This window comes from Acartia tonsa, chromosome 5, assembly GCF_053477335.1.
Source record: "Acartia tonsa isolate MP-2025a chromosome 5, ASM5347733v1, whole genome shotgun sequence".
In the NCBI taxonomy this organism is placed as follows: Eukaryota; Metazoa; Arthropoda; class Copepoda; order Calanoida; family Acartiidae; genus Acartia; species Acartia tonsa.
The window spans coordinates 8043200-8065571 of record NC_137264.1 but is presented as its reverse complement, the minus strand read 5'-3'; the positions used below and the strand labels follow the sequence as shown (position 1 = coordinate 8065571).

The following is a 22372-nucleotide window of genomic DNA, read 5'->3' as shown; positions in this document are numbered from 1 at the left end:
ATAAAAGCGAACCTCTGAAATGGTAGGACATACTAATATTAACACTTGAAGAGTGTCAGAACTGACTAAGAAGAATATAAATGTATAAGTCTTTACAAAATTTTAAGTTGCAAAACTGTTTACTTAAAATACATTACATACTTACATTTTTAGGACTTCATTTTATGGGGATGTTTATAATATTGTAGGTACTTTGTTGTACTAGGAATCAGTATTAAAAATCACATATATAGGATAATTATATATCATATAAAAAGGTTATGTCAAAAAATTTAGAATAAAAATGTTTTGGACTTACACGGACTTTCTGGTAACGATTATAGGATTGCTACTCAAAATCGTTCCCAGCTGTGGCAGGTATCATCATACAAAGTTTGAAGTTGATAGGACAAGGGGGGGGGGGAAGTTTGTACACTTATAGGAAATGAAATTCAGTATCAAAGTTTGGGAGGGACGTGTGGGCTTGTTTTTAAAGCTATCAACCTAATTCTTTTTGTAAAATCTCTTATATGACTGGATGTACACGGAAAACTTTGAAAATTGAATTTTGGTACTTTCCTTCAAGGGGCCAGTGGAGCAAAAGACCCCCCAAAACACTAAAAATATGACTTCTGAGCTTATTTTTGGAGATATCAACCTAATTTTTTAAATGTAAACTTTTTAAAAATAACTGAACTTAGTAACCATTACACATTTCATTTTGGGACTTTCCTTCTAGGGGCTTGTGGAGCAAGAGACCCCCCAAAACTAAGAAAAGGAGTTCTGAGCTTATTTTTGAAGATATCAACCAGATTTTTTCAAAGAAAACTTTTTTAAAATAACTGAACTAAGTAACTACTACACATTTCATTTTGGGACTTTCCTTGTTGGGGCTTGTGGAGCAAGAGACCCCCCAAAACTAAGAAAAGGAGTTCTGAGCTTATTTTTAGAGATATCAACCTGATTTTTTTCAAAGAAAACTTTTTTAAAATAACTGAACTTAGTAACCATTACACATTTCATTTTGGGACTTTCCTTCTAGGGGCTTGTGGAGCAAGAGACCCCCCAAAACTAAGAAAAGGAGTTCTGAGCTTATTTTTGAAGATATCAACCAGATTTTTTTCAAAGAAAACTTTTTTAAAATAACTGAACTAAGTAACTACTACACATTTCATTTTGGGACTTTCCTTGTTGGGGCTTGTGGAGCAAGAGACCCCCCAAAACTAAGAAAAGGAGTTCTGAGCTTATTTTTGAAGATATCAACCTGATTTTTTTCAAAGAAAACTTTTTTAAAATAACTGAACTTAGTAACCATTACACATTTCATTTTGGGACTTTCCTTCTAGGGGCTTGTGGAGCAAGAGACCCCCAAAAACTAAGAAAAGGAGTTCTAAGCTTATTTTGAAGATATCAACCTGATTTTTTTTGAAAAGAAAACTTTTTTAAAATAACTGAACTAAGTAACTATTACACATTTTATTTTGGGACTTTCCTTCTAGGGGCTTGTGGAGCAAGAGACCCCCCAAAACTAAGAACAGGAGTTCTGAGCTTATTTTTGAAGATATCAACCTGATTTTTTTAAAGAAAACTTTTTTAAAATAACTGAACTACCTAAGTAACCATTACACATTTCATTTTAGGACTTTTCTTCTAGGGGCTTGTGGAGCAAGAGATCCCCCAAAACTAAGAACAGGAGTTCTGAGCTTATTTTTGAAGATATCAACCTAATTTTTTTATAGAAAACTTTTATAAAATAACTGATCTAAGTGACCATAACACATTTCATTTTAGAACTTTCTTTTTAGGGGATTGTGGAGCAAGAGACCCCCCAAAACACTGAAAATATGAGTTCATAGCTTTTTTTTTATAGATATCAACCTTATTTTTTCAAAGAAAACTTTTTTAATGTAATTGAACTAAGTACCTAACTGTTACACATTTCATTTTGGGACGCTCCTTCCAGAGGCTTGTGGAGCAAAAGACTCCCCAAAACTAAAAATATTAGTTCTGAGTTTTTTTTAAAGATATCAACCTGAATTTTTATGAGAAAACTTTTTAAAATAACTGAACTAAGTAACCATTACACACTCTTGATTACCACTACATTATTGATATCTTTAAAAATAAGCTCAGAACTCATATTTTCAGTGTTTTGGAGGTCTTTTGCCCAACCAGCTCCCAGTAGGAAAGACCCAAAATGAAATGTGTAATGGTTACTTAGTCAACCTGATTTTTTAAAGAAAATTTTTTTAGACAGAACCGTACTAAGTAACCATTTCATTTTGGGACTTTCCTCCTAGCAGCTTGTGGAGCAAAAGATCCCCTAAACACTAAAAATATGAGTTCTGAGCTTATTTTTAAAGATATCAACCTGATTTTTAGCAAATCTGTTGTGGCTACGTAGTTCAGTTAAATGAAAAAAGTTTTCCTTAATAAATCAGCTTACCTAATATCTTTAAAAATAAGCTCAGAACTAATATTTATGGTTTTCAGGGGTCTTTTGCTTTACTAGCCCCTAGAAAGAAAGTCCCAAAATTAAATCTGTAAAGGTTACTTAGTTCGGTTATTTTAAAAAAAGTTCCTTTAAAAAATCAGGTTGATATCTTTAGAAATAAGCTTAAAACTCCTATTTTTAGTTTTGGGGGTCTTTTGCTCCACAAGCCCTTAGAAGGAAAGTCCCAAAATGAAATGTGTTCTGGTCACTTAGATCAGTTAATTTTAAAAAGTTTTCTTTTAAAAAATTCAGGATGATATCTTTAAAAATAAGCTCAGAACTCCTATTTTTAGTTTTGGGGGGTCTTTTGCTCCACAAGCCGTTAGAAGGAAAGTCCAAAAACGAAATGTGTTATGGTCACTTAGATCAGTTATTTTTAAAAAGTTTTCTTTAAAAAAATCAGGTTGATATCTTCAAAAATAAGCTCAGAACTTCTATTTTTAGTTTTGGGGGGTCATTTGCTCCACAAGGCCCTTAGAAGGAAAGTCCAAAAATGAAATGTGTAATGGTTACTTAGTTCAGTTATTTTTAAAAAGTTTTCTTTAAAAAAATCAGGTTGATATCTTCAAAATAAGCTCAGAACTCCTATTTTTAGTTTTGGGGGATCTCTTGCTCTACAAGACTCTAGAAGGAAAGTCCCAAAATGAAATGTGTAATGGTTACTAAGTTCAGTTACATTTAAAAAGTTTTCATTGAAAAAAATCAGGTTGATATCTTCAAAAATAAGCTCAGAACTCCTGTTCTTAGTTTTGGGGGATCTCTTGCTCCACAAGCCCCTAGAAGGAATGTCCCAAAATGAAATGTGTATTTGTTACTTAGTTTAGTTATTTTTAAAAAGTTTTCTTTGAAAAAAATCAGGTTGATATCTTCAAAAATAAGCTCAGAACTCCTTCTCTTAGTTTTGGGGGGTCTCTTGCTCCACAAGCCCCTAGAAGGAAAGTCCCAAAATGAAATGTGTAATGGTTACTAAGTTCAGTTACTTTTAAACAGTTTTCATTGAAAAAAATCAGGTTGATATCTCCAAAAATAAGCTCAGAACTCCTGTTCTTAGTTTTGGGGGGTCTCTTGCTCCACAAGCCCCTAGAAGGAAAGTCCCAAAATGAAATGTGTATTAGTTACTTAGTTCAGTTATTTTTAAAAAGTTTTCTTTGAAAAAAATCAGGTTGATATCTTTAAAAATAAGCTCAGAACTCCTTCTCTTAGTTTTGGGGGGTCTCTTGCTCCACAAGCCCCTAGAAGGAAAGTCCCAAAATGAAATGTGTAATGGTTACTAAGTTCAGTTACTTTTAAAAAGTTTTCATTGAAAAAAATCAGGTTGATATCTCCAAAAATAAGCTCAGAACTCCTGTTCTTAGTTTTGGGGGGTCTCTTGCTCCACAAGCCCCTAGAAGGAAAGTCCCAAAATGAAATGTGTATTAGTTACTTAGTTCAGTTATTTTTAAAAAGTTTTCTTTGAAAAAAATCAGGTTGATATCTTCAAAAATAAGCTCAGAACTCCTTCTCTTAGTTTTGGGGGGTCTCTTGCTTCACAAGCCCCTAGAAGGAAAGTCCCAAAATGAAATGTGTAATGGTTACTAAGTTCAGTTATTTTTAAAAAGTTTTCATTTAAAAAATTAGGTTGATATCTCTAAAAATAAGCTCAGAACTCATATTTTTAGTGTTTTGGGGGGTCTTTTGCTCCACTAGCCTCTTGAAGGAAAGTACCAAAATTCAATTTTCAAAGTTTTCCGTGTACATCCAGTCATATAAGAGATTTTACAAAAAGAATTAGGTTGATAACTTTAAAAACAAGCCCACACGTCCCTCCCAAACTTTGATACTGAATTTCATTTCCTATAAGTGTACAAACTTCCCCCCCCCCCCTTACTACATGTCTAAATCAATGAAAGGAGCTAATCTTTACGGACGGACGGACCGACCCTAATTATAGAAAAAATATATAAAAGATATATTTTGTTTTACTTACTGATATTGGACATAATCGTCCTTGTGTTTAAATGAGTAAATGGCGTTTCTACAACCTGCAGTTTATCAAAATGTAAAAACTTCCACCAAAAATGCAGACATACTTAAAAACCTCCACCAAAAATGCAGACATACTAGAAAGTAACTGCCATAAATATTAAATCTAGGACTAGCACAGACATTTAAACATCAAAAATTGTCAATTATACATATAGTTCTTGTCAAAATTACATCTAAACCTTTTAATATGCCATAAATGCATCCTGTGACATCCACTGTAGTTGTGCAAGTTGTGGAAACGGCAACGACCCTTTTTAGGGTGGAGTCTAATAAATTGCCATTTTTCGCGAACGTACGCGGTCATACGCAGTGTTAGAAGGGTGACGCACATTTCTGATCTTTTTCACGATTTGAGAAAAATTAATAATTATATTATAATGAATTAAATAATCTTGCACTTACCGTTTTTATCTTATAGAGAAAACACGTAAATCAAAAGGCGAAAACTGAGATCTGAATTGTGCGTCACCCTTCCAACACTGAGCATGACGGCGTACGACCGCGAGAAATGGCAATTTATTAGACTGCATCCTTTTTTAGATTGGTGTACATGCTAGCACACGACCCTCCCTTGATAAATCTGGAGAAAGTTGAATGGCTGGTGGTCGACGAAGCTGATAAACTATTTGAGGTAAATTTAGGGATCTTAAGGGATAAGACAGAATAGAAGTATAGAATATAATTATTGGTTTAAATGTTTTTTCACTAAAAGTAAGGAACCAACTAATTAAAATTCAATTAAAATACTCAAAGTTTTGAGGTAACAAGTTCCAGCTGAAAATTTAAAAAAAAAAAATAATCTTTTAATAAAAACTGTGGATGAACCCTAGGTTCTCGAATAAAAAGATATTAAAGATGATAGTTTTAAGGGAGAAGGGGGGTAAATAAAAGTAAAATTGCCAAACATACAAAACTTTTGTTATTTTTTCAACAATGTACTACAACCCACTAGTTAGAGATGTAGCAGTGCGGCAGGTGTCCCAGAATGAACAACTGCCATTAAAACAATCAATGAAGCTTTCAATACTCGTTTATTCAGGTAGAATACAGCGGTTTTAAACAACCTAAAATAAAATCACAGAATTAGGTTGTTATAAATGAACTACAAATAGAACAATAAAGTATAATACAGAGTTAAAATACTAAAAATTGCATTGCTTTCTTAGTTTCTTTTAAAAGTCTTTTATTTTGATTTCGGGCTTTTCAGAATAGTGCATTTCAATAAAACAATCCAATGGTTCATTAGTCAAAGAATGTAAAACTTACTTCTCGAATCCAGCTCTTTCCACTTAATAATTTCCAGAACTACAGGCTTATCAGATCATCTCATCAACATAACCACCAGCAAATATCCACAGCAGCAATCAATACAGAACAATTCCACGGCAGTCAAGGACTTAATACTTCAGACCACAAGCCAGATTTGAGGATAACTCCATATGAATCGGTGTTACAGTGGCAGAATTTCAGTCTAAAAACATCAATCATATACTTTATGTTAGAAGGAGCACCATTTATAGATAATCAAGGGTAACTCTGTGTTTTTAAGCTTTGACTTTGAGGCTTTCTAATTAATTTGAAGGAATTAATATAAAGGTGAGTATTCTGTACCTTAATTTTAGCGAAGGATCTCCTTTTTCGCTATTGGTTCCAAGTTCTTTGTTCCACTTGGTGAATCCTGCAACGAAAAACCATAATTAGGTGATATTTGGATAGGCAGCAATCTACACTATAACTTTGATTCCAAATTTCATTAGGTAGTTATTCAATCAACAACATTTTACCTATGGTTCTTTGTGCTCAAGCTTTCCCTCTGATCCGTCACGAGGGGCACCAACAAGCTTCTCCACTAGAGATAAAAAGAGGGCAGATCCACTCTCAACAGGCTCAGCTAATTCCAGGCCTTAATAATATCAAATTAAGCCCAAACTTTTAATGGACTACAATGCTTTTAAAGTTAACTTGGAGGCCGTTACGGTACTCATTTATTGGTTCTTTACAATTAGATAGGGGCAGTGAACTCAATAGATTTATATCTTCAACTTTGGTTTAAATGAAATCTTTGCATATACGGCTTCGCTGGGTGAATGAATTGACTATTTTTAATATTTGTTTTACCTTGTATCTCAGCAGAGACAATTTATTATTACATTTTGAGAACTTTTTCACTCGTTAGCACTTTCTGAAATGGATTAGCCCATATTATTTGATGTAGATATAGGTTTCTTTATCACTTTTTACATATATATATAATACAGTTTTAACGATAGTAAATTTAACCAATTTTTGCTTAAAAGAAACAAAATAAGTTGTTAAAAACTAATAAACTTGGAGGTAAAAAGCTCAAATTAATTTTATAAATGCTTTGAATTGATTTAAATGTGTATTTTGTACCAAAAAATAACAATTTTCTTTAAACTTTTAGATAGACTATTTTTCCTTGCTTATATTAAGATGGCTGACGTTAGACTGATACAACGAATATAGAGATTTGAACGCTTGCGCGTCATAGATTAATCACATACATAGATTGGATAATATTTCATATTATTTTTACAAAATTAAACATTCTTTGCTAAAAATGAATTTGAAAATAAAAATGGCTTTTGCATTAAACAATTACAATTTAATATAAATTTAAGTTTTGTAAGTAATTAGCATTATTTCCGATACATATTTTTTTTCTCTATGGTGAAGAAATAGGTTGCGTGAATTTACTTTAACATATTTTAAATTACTAAACTTTGGCCTTGTTATGGAAGCCTTCTCTCAGTCTTCGTGGGGTGATTTGACTGGATTCCTTCTAAATATAAAACACTCCCCCAGGCAAAAAATCCACGAAAATCATCCCAGGTGTCTTCAGTTCCGGCCCTTACGGAGCTCACAGAACCAGTTTGAACTTTGAACTTTGAACTTTGACAAATATTATTTGAACTTTTACTTTGAACTTTGACAGAAATAAATCTTTGAACTTTTACTTTGAACTTTGACAGAAATAAATCTTTGAACTTTTACTTTGAACTTTGACAGAAATAAATCTTTGAACTTTTACTTTGAACTGTAGTTTTAACTTTGAACTTTTAACTTTGACAGAAAATAAAATTTTTGAACTTTTACTTTGAACTATAGTTTTAACTTTGAACTTTGAACTTTGACAGAAAATAAAATTTGAACTTTTACTTTGAGCTGTAGTTTTAATTGAACATTACATAATTTTAAAATCAGGTAAAACTTTGTACTTTACTAAAACTTTGATAAAATTTGGCATTGTTTAATTAATAACACAGAGCAATTGTCTTATGTTTTACTTTGGTCACGGAGCACTTGTCGCGTGATTTTACAATTTAATAGATTGATAAATTGATAGATTGAGAGTTTGAAAATTTGAAAACATGATAAATTGAAAGATTGAGAGAAAGGATAGAACTATGTGCTGTACTTACGGACCCATTGGAGATGGACTGCCTCAACATCTGCCTCCGCCAGCTGTCCTCCAAGCTCTAACTCGTGCTCCTGGTGCACCACCGCCAGGCCTCTCACCGCTCGCTTGGTTGTCCTCATATCCTTCTCCCCGTGGTTTCTATACTCTATCGTCACCTCTCGTACGTGCCCATCCCTAGATATGTGCACTTCTCTGGCTCTGCCAATCCTCCATATACACGTACCTAGGGGGCTACTGCCATCTCTACGGAACAGGACTATGTCTCCTGCCCCAACCTCTCCAACATTTTTACTCCACTTCTTGGGCTTTGGTACATACTCACCAACTTTCAACTCTTTCCACGCTTCCCACCAGGATCTTTCCACATCCTCCATGGCTTCCAACATCTTGCCAGGCCTTTCCACCGTTAACTGGCCCCCAGGTGCTCTGTTATTATTCCTGCCCAACAATAACCTGGATGGAGTTATCAAATCCAGTTGATCAATGTTCTGATACCTCGATCCTAAACACAAAGGCATCGAGTTCAAATCGTTACAACAGAACGACAACGCTGTCTCAAACTCCAACGGCGTGAACTTCAGCCCCTTGAACGCCACATTGAGAATCTCCTTGATGGACCGTATCGACCTCTCTACCACTCCTTGGTAATTCGAACTCTTAACGGGAGCAAGCTCAACCGTTAATTTGGCGCCCTTCTCCTGGTTCAACAGGTTCTGCACACTGGCTACACATATGTCAGCTGTCTCGAAAGCTCTCACTAGCTGGGTGCCATTATCTATCTTGACTAGACATGGGATGCCATACCGATTAATGTGGCGGGTAAGGGTTAACAAAAAACTTTCTGTGTCATACCCAGTCATACTATACGCCGCCACAGCCAGCGTCGCCGGACACTTGTACACCGCCGCCCACAATTTCATCGGAAATCTATGTGTGCCATAACTGCATCTTCCTTCTACAGGCCCAAACAAGTCAATCATACAAGTTGTGTATGCCGGCGCTATCTTCAACCGGCACGGGTCTACAGCACCAAACTCTCTCTCTATCTCCTTGGCCTTGTATCGCCGACAAAAGAAACAGTTCTTTTTTACCTCAATCGCCAAAGAGTTGCCCTCTAAGATAAAGGCGTGTTCTCTGCTCCTTCTCAATGTTGCAATGGATCCTCCATGGTGCGTCACATTCTCATGGCAGTGACGCATGATACTGTACGCCACCGGACTGTACCTGTCCAGCACAGGCTTGGCAAAGGCCAACTTCTCTAGATCCAGCATATTTTCCGCCAATGCATCGTTGCCTCCCGGTAAGATCCTCCCATGGTGGTACATAATGCCATCCTTAACTGTGCCAATGCTTTTTAACTTGTCTCGACTGTTGAATTTAGTTACCTCTGCCGTAGTCTTGCTAAAAACATATTTTTCCGCTCTCTTCAAAACATGCTCATCAACATCCACCAACACAGTGCCAGACACAACACTAAACTTGTTGCTGCTCCTCCGCCGCCAAATATCAACAATCTTCAAACATACAGCAATCAGCCGGACATACCTATCCCACGGGACCTTACTCGGGTTAACCAAGTAATGTGAAAACTCGTACCTCTCAACCATCCTCGCCGAAAAATTAGCCAGCACCAGCCCACGGCTTTCTTTGTTCCTCATCTCCTTCAGCGCCGCAACTTTCGTGTCCTGGTCAAGGGTAATCTCATCAATACTTCTCGTTGGCCACTCTGACTCTGGCCTGCTCATCCAAGCCTTTCCATCCTGCCACTCCGATCCAGGCCCAATCTCTGGGGATCCATCAGGTCTAGTCAATATATCAGCTATGTTCTGTGCTGACTCAACGTGGCGCCAACTCGTCACGTCACAGAATCGCCTTACCTCAATCGCCAGGTTGCGGATGCCAGTCTGCAGTGGTCGTGTATCACAGTGGATCCAGTATAGCGCAACCATTGAATCTGTAACATAGGTGATCTTCTTGACATAATTCTCAAAATTAAGTTTAACTAGGTGAGCCAATACACATCCCATGGCACATGCTGTCATCTCAGCTTTGGGGATGGTTAGTTTGGTGGTCAGCTTTGACTTGGACGCCACCATTCTGGTTACAAACCCGCCTGACAACAACTTCATTCTTGCGTGGACGACGCTACCAGCTAGCACCTGACTTGCATCTGTAGACACAATCAATTCAACCCCATGCTCTACATCCACAGGGTTACAGAACACACTACGTGTGAATCGTATGTTCCTTAGTTGCTGGACCATCATCAAATTTTCCACCCAAGTGTCTAGGTAGTTGTCCGGCAGGATCTCGTCCCACTCTGTCCCCAGTGAACAGATGGAACACATGTCAATTTTTAGTTTATTGGACCTCGGTGACACTAACCCGAGAGGGTCCCAGCACTCCATGGTTTTGCCCAACAGAATCCTTTTTGTGAACATGACCCGCAGCGCTTCCTTCAGGTCACCGGTCACTTCTTCTGGCACTTTACCTCGCTTCTTTTTGCCCAGGAACAAAGGTTTCACCTCGAGGGATATTGTGTCTTCCTTCGGCTGCCAACAATACCCAACGAGCCCAACACTTTCTCCATCTACAGACACTTGTTCATCCGGGTCGTGACCACTCCTCGTGACCGCTTTGACCGACTGCTGGCCCATTTCTAATACCTTTACCAGCTGCTCTCCTGCTAAGTCGCGTGTCTTCTCATCACGGTGGGCAGAAACAATATCATCCATGTAGTCTTTCGTTCGGATCACAGCTGCTCCAATCCGAAGCTCTGGTTGTTTGGCTTCAGCTATGTCCGCAACCATCTTAAAACCGTGGATGGTTTGGTTTCCTGAACTCTTGATCCCATAAATAATTGTTCTGACCACGTAAACAATGACTGCTCCAAGCAGGGACAATCCATCAATCCACAGGAACTTGTGATATCTATAATGCTGCGGCTGCAAGAACACGGAATTGTATGCCATCCGGATGTCGGCGCTAAGGGCAGCCCCTCCGCATCTGAATCCAATCAACAAGTGCAACAAATTAGCCAGCTGGTTACTTCCCTTACATAATATGTCATTTAGGCTCTTGCCTGTCTTGGTCTTGGAACTGCCGTCAAACACAAGCCGAACCGGGGTAGATATACTGTGGCTGTTATGGACAATGCGCCACGGAATCACATATCCAGCTTTTCTGGCCTCCACCTGTTCCTCTGGCGGCAGCGCCGCTAATGGTGCTACAAACCCATTATCCGCCAACTTGTTAAAACTCCGCAGGATCTCCTCTCTGGCAACTTCACTCTTGTTGGCTAACTTGACCTGAGTGCCCAATATCTTTTCGGCAACGTAGGTATTATCTGCCAAAGCTGATTCAGGATTCTCAGTAAATGGCAGGTAAGCAAATAACCTCCTCTGCTCGGCATCATAGCTGACACTTTGCTCTATATCATGTTGTTCACGTTCTTCCAACAATGATTCTTTCTCCACTCGCTCACCTTTCTTGCACTCGGAACAGACGCGGCACTTGACACAACGGTATGACATATCTGCACCTATCTGGTCTATCATCTGGTATTCCTTGAGCATCTTACTTGGTCCGGCGGCAAAAACGTGGTGGACAAACACATCATCCTCATCCATTAAGGGGTTCTCGGCTCCAGCATAATGCGAACATACCTCATGATGGTGATCAATGGTTGTGGCACTTTCATGAATCATCCCATTGTTGGAAAACAAACAGTCTCTCTGATATCTATATGCTTTAAACTCTGCAGTTAAAAATGCAGCAGGTCCCATCAGATGAGCGCGGCTCATAACATCTTTCCAAACTTCATGTGGTCCAGCTAATATCCCGTTGTGGCCTCCATATCCAGCCAACCTGGATTTCATAATGCAGAGTCCACCTGGTAAGGTAAGTACCACCTGTGGGTAATATAAGTTGTATTGAATGCCAATCATGATATCAACCGGCTGTCCTCCAATTTCAGGTTCAGTTGTCGGCATCTTTGCGGCAGGATGGCTCTTAGTAAAGACGGCATTAAGTTCTTCCCATACCTGTTTCAGCGGCCACTCTGGGAAACGTGTGCTAACTTTGTCCATTTGCAGGCCTTCAATGGTCGCAACCCGTCTTTTACCATCTTCACTTACCATCGGTAGCCAGAAACGTTCAATGCCATAGGGGATCTCAACCCTCTGGCCGCCAGCTACCTCAAGGGCGGTGGGGCCAGGCCGCTGCGTCTCTGTATCCAACGACGCACATGCCCGTGTGCTCAGGCAGGCTCCATAGCAACCGTTGTCGTAAAACAGGAGCAGCTTCTCACCGTTGGTTCCTTTTACATATTGCAACATGTATATGGGCTGGTTCTGTATACTTGGCTCCACTATGACGTCATCAACTTTACCTCGGCCGCCGCTGGCGGCGAAACTCGCATATACATCTCTGTCACCTTTGTCGGGCAAAGCATGATAACTGGCAAAGAAAAACCTGACATCGGTTGGTAGCAGCTTCTCGTCCAGGGAACGTTTAAACTCTGCCTCCTTCTCCATGTTGGCTTCCAGGTGATAGGTGCAGATGGCGATATGGTTCTTCCACACATCTGGCTTGTCCTTACAGGTTCCTTCATTGCAGATCCACTTGCTGTCACAGTACGGTTCGTGTTCTTTGAACCAGGCCTCCCTATTCTTCATGTCAAACTTGGCATCTAATCTCAGACATCTGTAGCATGCCTCTGCTTTCACCGTCCTACCGAACCTTCTCTTGACACGAGTTTCTTGGAACACTTCACAATACGCCAGGGATGTATGTGAACCTGGGCACAATCTACACTTAACCTGTTTCGCCTGTCTGCTCTTGTTCATCATAATGGCGGCAGCAGCATCGCCACTTGTCTTCTTGTCTTTATCTTTAGCCTTCTTCTTTTCCTTGTTGTTGGCGTGGGACACGGACCCGTTGTTGGCCGCAGCCGGATCGGCACCAGCTGAACTTGCTTCAGCGGTAACGTAGCTTTTTGCGGAACCGGCGGAACTTTCAATAGCTTGGGCGGCCGTATTAACAACTCCTTCACCATCACTGCTCAACTCACAATCTGCTGGCATCACACTGTACTTGGATGTGACTTGTTTCCTTGACTTGCTGCTGTCATAGTAACGTGTGCCAGACGTCACCATGATATCTATTTTAGCCGTGACCTCCCACAACATGGTCTGCAGAAATTGTGTCAGGGTCTTGATCATCATAGACTTGGTCTGTCTGGTACCAGGGTCAGTTCTTTTCTCAGCCAACAGAATCTTGTGAAATTCAATGAGGTCATCTTTCAACAACGCACCTGACAGGACAGCCAATACCGGTGACGACTCATACATATCCAGGATCTTATGTTGTGTAGCTAGCTTGGTGAGTGCTACAAGCTTCTGCTCAACTTTTATCAGCCAGCTGCGTTTTTCAAACAAGTTATCCGGGCAGGATCCACAGGCTTTGATTTCGCTTGATTTCGCGGAAAATAACAGTTCAGGCTTGCCGTACACTACCTTCAGGTGATCCATGGCTTCCTTGTACGTCTCTAGGTTGAGGATACAGTCCTTTGCGATACCAACCACGCATTCAAATTTAAGCTTTAGGTATTTCTCGTGCTCGTTGAATCCACCCATTGTCTCAAAGAATAGCTCCATCTGTGTTTGGAAGCTGTAAAAATCAAGGTTGCCGTGGCCCGACTCACCACTAAAAGTGGGAGGTTTGAGCTTGACCTTGTTGACACCAGCATCGTTAGTTCCAGGCGCAAGTCCAGCTTCGTCATACAGCACATCAAGGTGGGCTCTGGCCATTCGTTGGGCATTTATGCAGCTCTGCTCAGCTTCGTCCAACATCTCTACGGCACTGCAATCTCCGCAACTCGTTGCACACTTTAACAGGTCACTTATCTTCTTTTGGAAGTCTCTGTGTTGCTCCGAAGCCTGCCTGAACAAGGTTTCCCCTCCTTTGATCTCGTTGGTGGCCCTCGTCTTTAACTTCATCAACTGTTTGTATGCGCTGGTCACATACATAGTGTTGTCACTCAAATTCTTCAAACCATAATCTAAGCGTTGCCGGTGTACAGAGGACGCCTGATTTACCGCGGCGGCACTCTCAGATGGCGGCGGCGGCTGGGGCGGCTGTATCCTTGCATCCTCCTTCCTCCTTAACTCCTGGGCTTCCCACAGTTGCTTCCTGAGGCCGTTTAAGTGTGCCAGACATTCGCTTGAATTGATACTGTCATCCTCGGTGAACTCATCACAAGGGTTGCTTTTGAAAAACACTACAGCATTTGATAATTCATTCACTAATGTATGAACTTCACTGTTTATTGTTTCAGCCTGGGCTGTTGGGACATGAGCTGGGTTTATAAACACCAGATTATTGTCCCAGGTGAAAGTCACTCTTTCAATAACATCAATATGTTTCTTTATTTGAGCCTTTGCCATTTTACTGCGGCGTTTATCACTGGCTTTCGGCGGCGGCTGTTGCTGCTCCGGCGGCGGCAAAGGTTGCAGGCCTGCCTGCAGCTGTACCGGCGGTGGCGGCTCTCTAGCTGGCGATGTCGGCACTCTAACCGGCGGTGTCGGCACTCTTGGCGGCGGGGTTGGCGTCCTTGGTGGCACCAACGGCTGTGTTGGGTCACACGCCGCTACAACAGTTGCTTGACTTACACGTGACTCCGGCCGTTCCTCGTCACCAGTCGCAAACACCTCGCAGTCACAGGCTTGTCCTGGCGGGCACTGACATTCACTGGTTCTTCGAAGGTTGTGATGCTGACTAAACACCGTTGCCAAACTGTCGTTTCTAAACACTGATTGCTCTGTGGAGGTTCGCAGCTGTTGAATACCAGCCACACTCAGGTCTCCATAACTCCAATTCGTGTCTCTATCAACATCGTTCTGGTGGCGTTGGTCAGTATATGATCTTCTGTCCCTGATCCCGTTGATCAAATCGTTTACTCTGGAGTCTGTCTCCTCGTACACTCCCTCAGCTCGTGCTATACTCGAACTGCGGTAACCATGGAATTCCGGCGGCGATGAGGAGGCGTCTCTGGGGCTCGTGTAGCTCATAGGTTGCTCTGGGTAGCGAACTCTTGTTTAAAACTGTACTACAACCCACTAGTTAGAGATGTAGCAGTGCGGCAGGTGTCCCAGAATGAACAACTGCCATTAAAACAATCAATGAAGCTTTCAATACTCGTTTATTCAGGTAGAATACAGCGGTTTTAAATAACCTAAAATAAAATCACAGAATTAGGTTGTTATAAATGAACTACAAATAGAACAATAAAGTATAATACAGAGTTAAAATACTAAAAATTGCATTGCTTTCTTAGTTTCTTTTAAAAGTCTTTTATTTTGATTTCGGGCTTTTCAGAATAGTGCATTTCAATAAAACAATCCAATGGTTCATTAGTCAAAGAATGTAAAACTTACTTCTCGAATCCAGCTCTTTCCACTTAATAATTTCCAGAACTACAGGCTTATCAGATCATCTCATCAACATAACCACCAGCAAATATCCACAGCAGCAATCAATACAGAACAATTCCACGGCAGTCAAGGACTTAATACTTCAGACCACAAGCCAGATTTGAGGATAACTCCATATGAATCGGTGTTACAGTGGCAGAATTTCAGTCTAAAAACATCAATCATATACTTTATGTTAGAAGGAGCACCATTTATAGATAATCAAGGGTAACTCTGTGTTTTTAAGCTTTGACTTTGAGGCTTTCTAATTAATTTGAAGGAATTAATATAAAGGTGAGTATTCTGTACCTTAATTTTAGCGAAGGATCTCCTTTTTCGCTATTGGTTCCAAGTTCTTTGTTCCACTTGGTGAATCCTGCAACGAAAAACCATAATTAGGTGATATTTGGATAGGCAGCAATCTACACTATAACTTTGATTCCAAATTTCATTAGGTAGTTATTCAATCAACAACATTTTACCTATGGTTCTTTGTGCTCAAGCTTTCCCTCTGATCCGTCACGAGGGGCACCAACAAGCTTCTCCACTAGAGATAAAAAGAGGGCAGATCCACTCTCAACAGGCTCAGCTAATTCCAGGCCTTAATAATATCAAATTAAGCCCAAACTTTTAATGGACTACAATGCTTTTAAAGTTAACTTGGAGGCCGTTACGGTACTCATTTATTGGTTCTTTACAATTAGATAGGGGCAGTGAACTCAATAGATTTATATCTTCAACTTTGGTTTAAATGAAATCTTTGCATATACGGCTTCGCTGGGTGAATGAATTGACTATTTTTAATATTTGTTTTACCTTGTATCTCAGCAGAGACAATTTATTATTACATTTTGAGAACTTTTTCACTCGTTAGCACTTTCTGAAATGGATTAGCCCATATTATTTGATGTAGATATAGGTTTCTTTATCACTTTTTACATATATATATAATACAGTTTTAACGATAGTAAATTTAACCAATTTTTGCTTAAAAGAAACAAAATAAGTTGTTAAAAACTAATAAACTTGGAGGTAAAAAGCTCAAATTAATTTTATAAATGCTTTGAATTGATTTAAATGTGTATTTTGTACCAAAAAATAACAATTTTCTTTAAACTTTTAGATAGACTATTTTTCCTTGCTTATATTAAGATGGCTGACGTTAGACTGATACAACGAATATAGAGATTTGAACGCTTGCGCGTCATAGATTAATCACATACATAGATTGGATAATATTTCATATTATTTTTACAAAATTAAACATTCTTTGCTAAAAATGAATTTGAAAATAAAAATGGCTTTTGCATTAAACAATTACAATTTAATATAAATTTAAGTTTTGTAAGTAATTAGCATTATTTCCGATACATATTTTTTTTCTCTATGGTGAAGAAATAGGTTGCGTGAATTTACTTTAACATATTTTAAATTACTAAACTTTGGCCTTGTTATGGAAGCCTTCTCTCAGTCTTCGTGGGGTGATTTGACTGGATTCCTTCTAAATATAAAACAAACAATTAGTCAAAAATTTGATATATTTATTATTAAGGCTGGAGATACAGGTTTCAGGGAGCAGTTAGCCACCATATACAAAGCATGCAGTGGACCTAATATCAAGTAGGCATTTATTACAGGGATCTAAAGGGATAAGACTATGGCCGATAAATTGATAAACATCCCCAATAGAGACACATAAAATTTACCCTCCCGTAGTTTACAATTAGTGGTTGTCCCAGTGGTTGTTAAGCCAAAGAATTGGGGAATATTGTCTTAAACAGCCCTATGTCCCCACCCTCCTCCTTGCATTTATTATAACCCACGGCATGAAATGATAGGGCAGCTGCTTTGTTTCGGGTTCCAGCATGACTCCGATTAATATCCGCTGGATTGGAACCGGTTCTCAGCCTGAAAAATCATGTATAAAATTTGATTTTGTACGAATAAAAAATTTAAAATCATTATAATAATACCAGTTTTAATCTTATAATTTTTTTTATGTCCTCGGAAATGTTTCAACAATTCAATACGATAAATAACTATACCTACATTTAATAATTACAATAGGAAGAGTAGGGGGAATTCCTTGGCTTTCAAACAGCTATAATTCATTTCTATGTATAGTTAGGACTTACAGACAAAAGGCGGGCAATCAAAGAGTTGGTTGTCTGTTAAACGCTACTTATATTTATTGTGCTTGTTGGTTATTCCTCTATCTGGAAAAATCTAAGTCTTCTAATTTTGATATATTTCAGGCGTGGAATGTTTTCTGCTACTTTGGGAGAAGAAGTAAAGGATTGGTGCAAGTTAAAGTGAGCTTTTTTTTGTTGAAAGCGAAGCTTTTCTACATATGATTAGGGTCCGAACGTCTCTCAGTTAGTTCTTTTAGTTAATTTAGACATTTCAGAATTATCCTATTGATATTAAAATTTGCATGATGATTTCTTTAACAGTTAGGTACAATTTAGTAAGCGTAGTAGCTTTATAATCGTTACCATAAAGTCCGTACTTCCATTTTGGTTTTTTAATCAAGTGTTAATGTTCGTTTGTCCTACCATTTCAGAAGTTTGCTTTTATGGATGTTGTCATCCTTGTTTGTTTCAATATATTCGAGGAATTATAATCCTAAAAAATCAACCTTTGGTTTTATTAAGGAACAATTATGTATAAAAATCAAAATTGTTTGGTAACTTATATTGATATTTAGTTCAATAAGAAACTTAATAAGAAGCCTCTAGGGGCACTTAAAGGGAAGGGGAAAAGTCAATCCACCCCCAATTTCAATTTGTGTTCAAATAAGAATTTTTTTTTTTTAAGGGGAGGATCATTATTTATTGGGAGGGTAGATATAACCTCCCACAAAATAGTTAAGAACCTTACTTGTACCTATGTATAAGAAGATTAACTGTAAAGGAGAACCATATGATAAAATTGGCCAAGGGCCAATAAAACAGGTAACTTTAGTAATAGTACCTAATGACACGTGGCCTGTCTACACACACACGTACGGTAGCTGTACACTCTCATTTTTATAGCTATACTGAAAATAGATTGTACAGATCAAACTTCAAAGCCTTAACTATTATGAACACTGAATATCTGCAATGATAACAAGGATCAATTGTTAAGTCATATATTTTCATAGACGAGGATAATTGACATGATCATATATTTAATATAAATTACAATAATAAAATGTGGGCTCTCGATATGGTAGAACCTCGTACCAGGACTCGCCATCTGTAATAATAAAGAAATCATTTTATAGGGAACTGATTTCTTGTCACTAATACTATTTCTCTAGTTTTCTTGTTTTCTGGCTTTACCCTTCTTTTTCTTTTTCTCCGTGGATTTCTCGTTGGTGTCCTCCACCAGGTTATCGTAGAGACGGGCCAACTCTGCACGGCTGTCACGAAGCTCGTCCAGCTCTTTCTTGAGATCATCACGGGCCTGGCGCATGTCATAATAATCCTGGATGATTCTGTTGCACTCGCTCTTCTCCGTGGACAACTGCTTCCTAACCATGCGCACCTCGTGCTCGGACCTGGACAGATGGTATTTGTAGGAATCTAATTCCTTCTCCAGTTTTACCGGCTTTTGATTCAACGTTTTAAGTTTAAAACGCTGAAGCTCGATCAACTGCAGGTTAAGCTCGCGGATCTCATTCTTCTGTGCGAAGTTCTGCGTTGCCAAACGGCCGTAAGCGTTCCACATGGCGTGAAAACGTTCCGTTTGATCACCTGACATGCTTGCAGGGTTGTCCTCGCTGCTGGGGTCGTTGAGGGCATTCAGGAAGATGGTATCCAGCAGATCATTCGCCCGCCTCTCCACCGCAATCGCAGCTGTGCTCGACTCACTGCTGGAACGGGCACCTGCTGATGACAGAGAGCTGCCGCTGGCTCGGGAATACCTGCCACTGCCGGATGGCATGGATTCAGCACTGGACCTCGAGGATCTGCTGCTGCCGGATGCTCGCGGCTCACCACTGCTCACTCCACTGCCGCTGCCGGAGCTGCTTGAAACTCTCACAGGGATCATACCTGGAGGAAGGACAGCAGGGGGACGGCGTGCTGGTGGCTCTGGGAGGTGACGGCGGCGCTTCGGCTCTGACACTCTTGGCCTGGACAGGGATCTGGCGCCTTTCTTCGGGTTGGTGGCAACAAAAAGCCCACAGTTTCTCATATACTCCACGACAGACTGCGACCTGAGAAATTTGACTGTGCATCCAGGAGGCGTTGGGGTTAGGGACGCCGGGTCGTTGCGGGCTACCAGGGGATTTGTGCACTTCATGCCTATCATCAAATGTTTCACTATAGGACTGACAAACTTCTTCTGGCCGTCACGGGTGAGGGTAAGCCCCATGCTGGAGCCTGCCAGGAACTCCACGTATAACGTGGGGTTCACGCACATGACGGAGTGGTTCCGCTGGCGCTCCAGCAACGGTTTGTGGCAGTACAGGGGCTGTGTTGAGTAGTCTATCGCTAGCTGGCGAAGCTTCTTGTTGAACAGGGCAAACTCTTGCCAGTGGGCATAGAGATCTGGTGTGAAAACACAACTGCCGCAGCTAAACTTGTGGATTTGGCTTTTTACAGCCTTCTCGTGCATGTTGATCACCGTTTGGAAGACCTCCTCCGACAAGTTGTCAACCAAGTGTTGTTGGTGCGCCACTGAAACTACGTGGACAGGGGTGGTGGAGTCCAAGAGCAGGCTGATGCGGGTTTCAAGCTCGGCTAGAGTGCAACCTCCCAGGTTGTACCAGGTGACACCATGCTTCTCTTCAAGCACACTTTCCGCTGGGCGAGGCATGTCCGCAACCACATATAACTCGGGCAGATATGGTTCAATCTGCATTGAGTCCTGTGGGGCTTCTCCAGACGGGGCTGCTGACTTGTCCTCAGACATCTAAAAAATTTGTAGGTTTTAGATGTTTGTATAAAAATTCTAGAGAGAAAGAAATCAAGTTTAGATAGCTATTTGAGAACTTTTGTAGAAAGATAGGCGAAAAAAATTTGTGATATTTCGAATAAGCGTTTTCTAGAGATGAAACTTAAACTTGGCAGTAAAAAAAACTTTTGTTTGAGCACAAAGAAAACATTTATAAAGTTCGGGTTTTTAAATATTAATTTTTCTTTTCTTTTTATATAAAGAAAACGACGTCGTTTATCATTGAACAGATATAATTATTTTTGAAGAACTATTTCTTTAAATATCTATGTAAAGAGACCTGAGTTTTTGAAAAACTTTAATTATATTTTTATAAACACGCATTTTTGTATGAAATGCTCTATTTCATGTTCATAAAGAAATACGATGAAATTTTGGAGATGATATAATCAAAAAAAAACTTGCGAAGCACATAATAAACAATTATAAACTAGCATTATTTGTAAAATTTCATTTGTCACTTTGTGTTGTGATTTTTCTAGTAAGAAAAATAAGAGAGAAAACGAAAATTTTTGGACATAATCGTTTTTCCTTATCAAAATGTTTGAGTACGCGTTTTTTGAGAAAAAAATTACTATTGAAATTTTGAAAATATTGAGTAATTTTAAAAATAAAACTTACGTTTGTAGGCTTGGAATGGCTGATAAAAAGCTTTGTAGGGATTGTAGAACGTAAACGAACTGATGAATAGCACATATTTTTGTTTTAAAGTAAATTTGTGTGTATCGTGTTGACCAATCAGAAATTAAAAATGAACTAAACGTGCGGCTCATGGAGTGAGCGCAGAGACCGGGGAATGCCGCGTCTAAAACTTTCTGCCGCTTTTTAGTATGACGACTTTGGTGTAAGGATATTTGGGAGTAATATTATAATATTGTGGTATTATATTCTTATCTTTTAATGCACATAATAATTGAATAGAACGATATGATAAATTGATTTATTTACAAAATTTGTTATTTCTAAACTTTGAAAAGTTTAGTAGCTGCGTCTAATGACTTGCAAGCTCTCGGAGCTTATGAAACCTGTCTGTAATACAGTTAGCAGTTTGTTTCCATCTGCTCCTTTCTTGGTAAGAACATCACTTAACTGATGTTCTCCTTTCACCCAAATGATGCTGTTGACTTCTCCATCTTTTAGGCATTGTTGAATGGCAGCTATTTCTCGACGGAGACGCCTTTCTCCTACATTTGTGCTGGAGTGAATGGCATCGTAGGTGTCCTTGTTGTCTATAATGGCCCTGAGTTTAAACTCATACTTACCACCAGTCATGTCTTGTAGCAACTTTCTAGTAGCAATTGCAGCATCTAAACCATTGTATAAGCTAAGTGCTTCAGCTCCTAGGGTGGAGTTGACAACTCTCTTGATTTTGTTAGATTTCCAATCAAGAGCAGCAGCTTTGCCTGCAGCTGGATCTACCAAAAAAATGATATAGGCTCCAGTGCTATCTTTAGCTTCGTTTAGATTGCCATGTGAAGCATCTGTGTATAGAAACAGTTCAGCTGTCTCTAACTTTATGCTTGGCAGCTTAACACAAGCTTCATCTTTCAGCCTGAGTAGTGTTTTCTTGGCTGCTTTGAGATCTGCTACTTTTCCACCTTTGAATTTTGTGGAGAGATTAATCAGCTCGAAGGCTAGATCAGGTCTTGTACTCCTGACTGTCCAGTTAAGAGAGCCAACCATTTGTCTCAGAGTGGTAAGCTCTTCTTCTGTTAGTTCACTATCAAGTTCTGTTAACCTTTTGGCCTCAATGGTTGGAATCTTGACTCTTTCAACGTATGCTTTTTGGTCAAGAGTGATAGCATTTCTTTCTTGGTTTAATTGAAAACCGGTATACATAAAAATGCTTTGTTCTGACTTGCCAACTTTGAAAATTGACAGTACTTTGGGCATAATGACTTTGTTAAAAAAATCTGTACCAGCGTGAATAAAATCATCCACATGTAGGCCTATGATGCCTTGTAAAACTCCATCTTTGACCAGATAGAATAGACCATAGTCATCAACAGATTTCTT

The 22372-nt window shown here is 39.3% G+C and overlaps 2 protein-coding genes across 6 annotated transcripts in view; one reads left to right on the top strand and one right to left on the bottom strand.

Annotated features, from left to right (window-relative positions):
* ais (DExD-box helicase 52) overlaps positions 1–22372 on the top strand; it is a 138965-nt gene that overhangs the window by 106512 nt on the left and 10081 nt on the right. For both annotated transcript variants that reach the window (XM_080160099.1, XM_080160100.1), the window contains exons 11-13: positions 5039–5129; positions 16965–17032; positions 17668–17724. In XM_080160099.1, coding sequence (XP_080016225.1) covers positions 5039–5129; positions 16965–17032; positions 17668–17724 — 216 coding nt within the window. The remainder of the gene's footprint in view (positions 1–5038; positions 5130–16964; positions 17033–17667; positions 17725–22372) is intronic.
* Positions 5511–22372, bottom strand: part of LOC145318658 (uncharacterized) — a 142795-nt gene continuing 125933 nt past the window's right edge. The window contains exons 1-8 of one of the 4 annotated variants that reach the window (XR_013879419.1): positions 16229–16380; positions 15895–16013; positions 15722–15788; positions 15377–15581; positions 6283–6401; positions 6110–6176; positions 5765–5969; positions 5511–5562 (exon numbers count right to left, since the gene is read on the bottom strand). Coding sequence is in view for 2 of the 4 variants with exons in the window: in XM_080160080.1 (XP_080016206.1) it covers positions 7925–15010 (7086 nt within the window). In the remaining 2 variants the exon portion in view is untranslated. Of the gene's footprint in view, positions 5563–5764; positions 5970–6109; positions 6177–6282; positions 6402–6616; positions 6769–7677; positions 15175–15376; positions 15582–15721; positions 15789–15894; positions 16014–16228; positions 16924–22372 lie in introns of those variants that run through there. The other 3 variants (XR_013879420.1, XM_080160080.1, XM_080160079.1) reach the window with 3 other exon arrangements.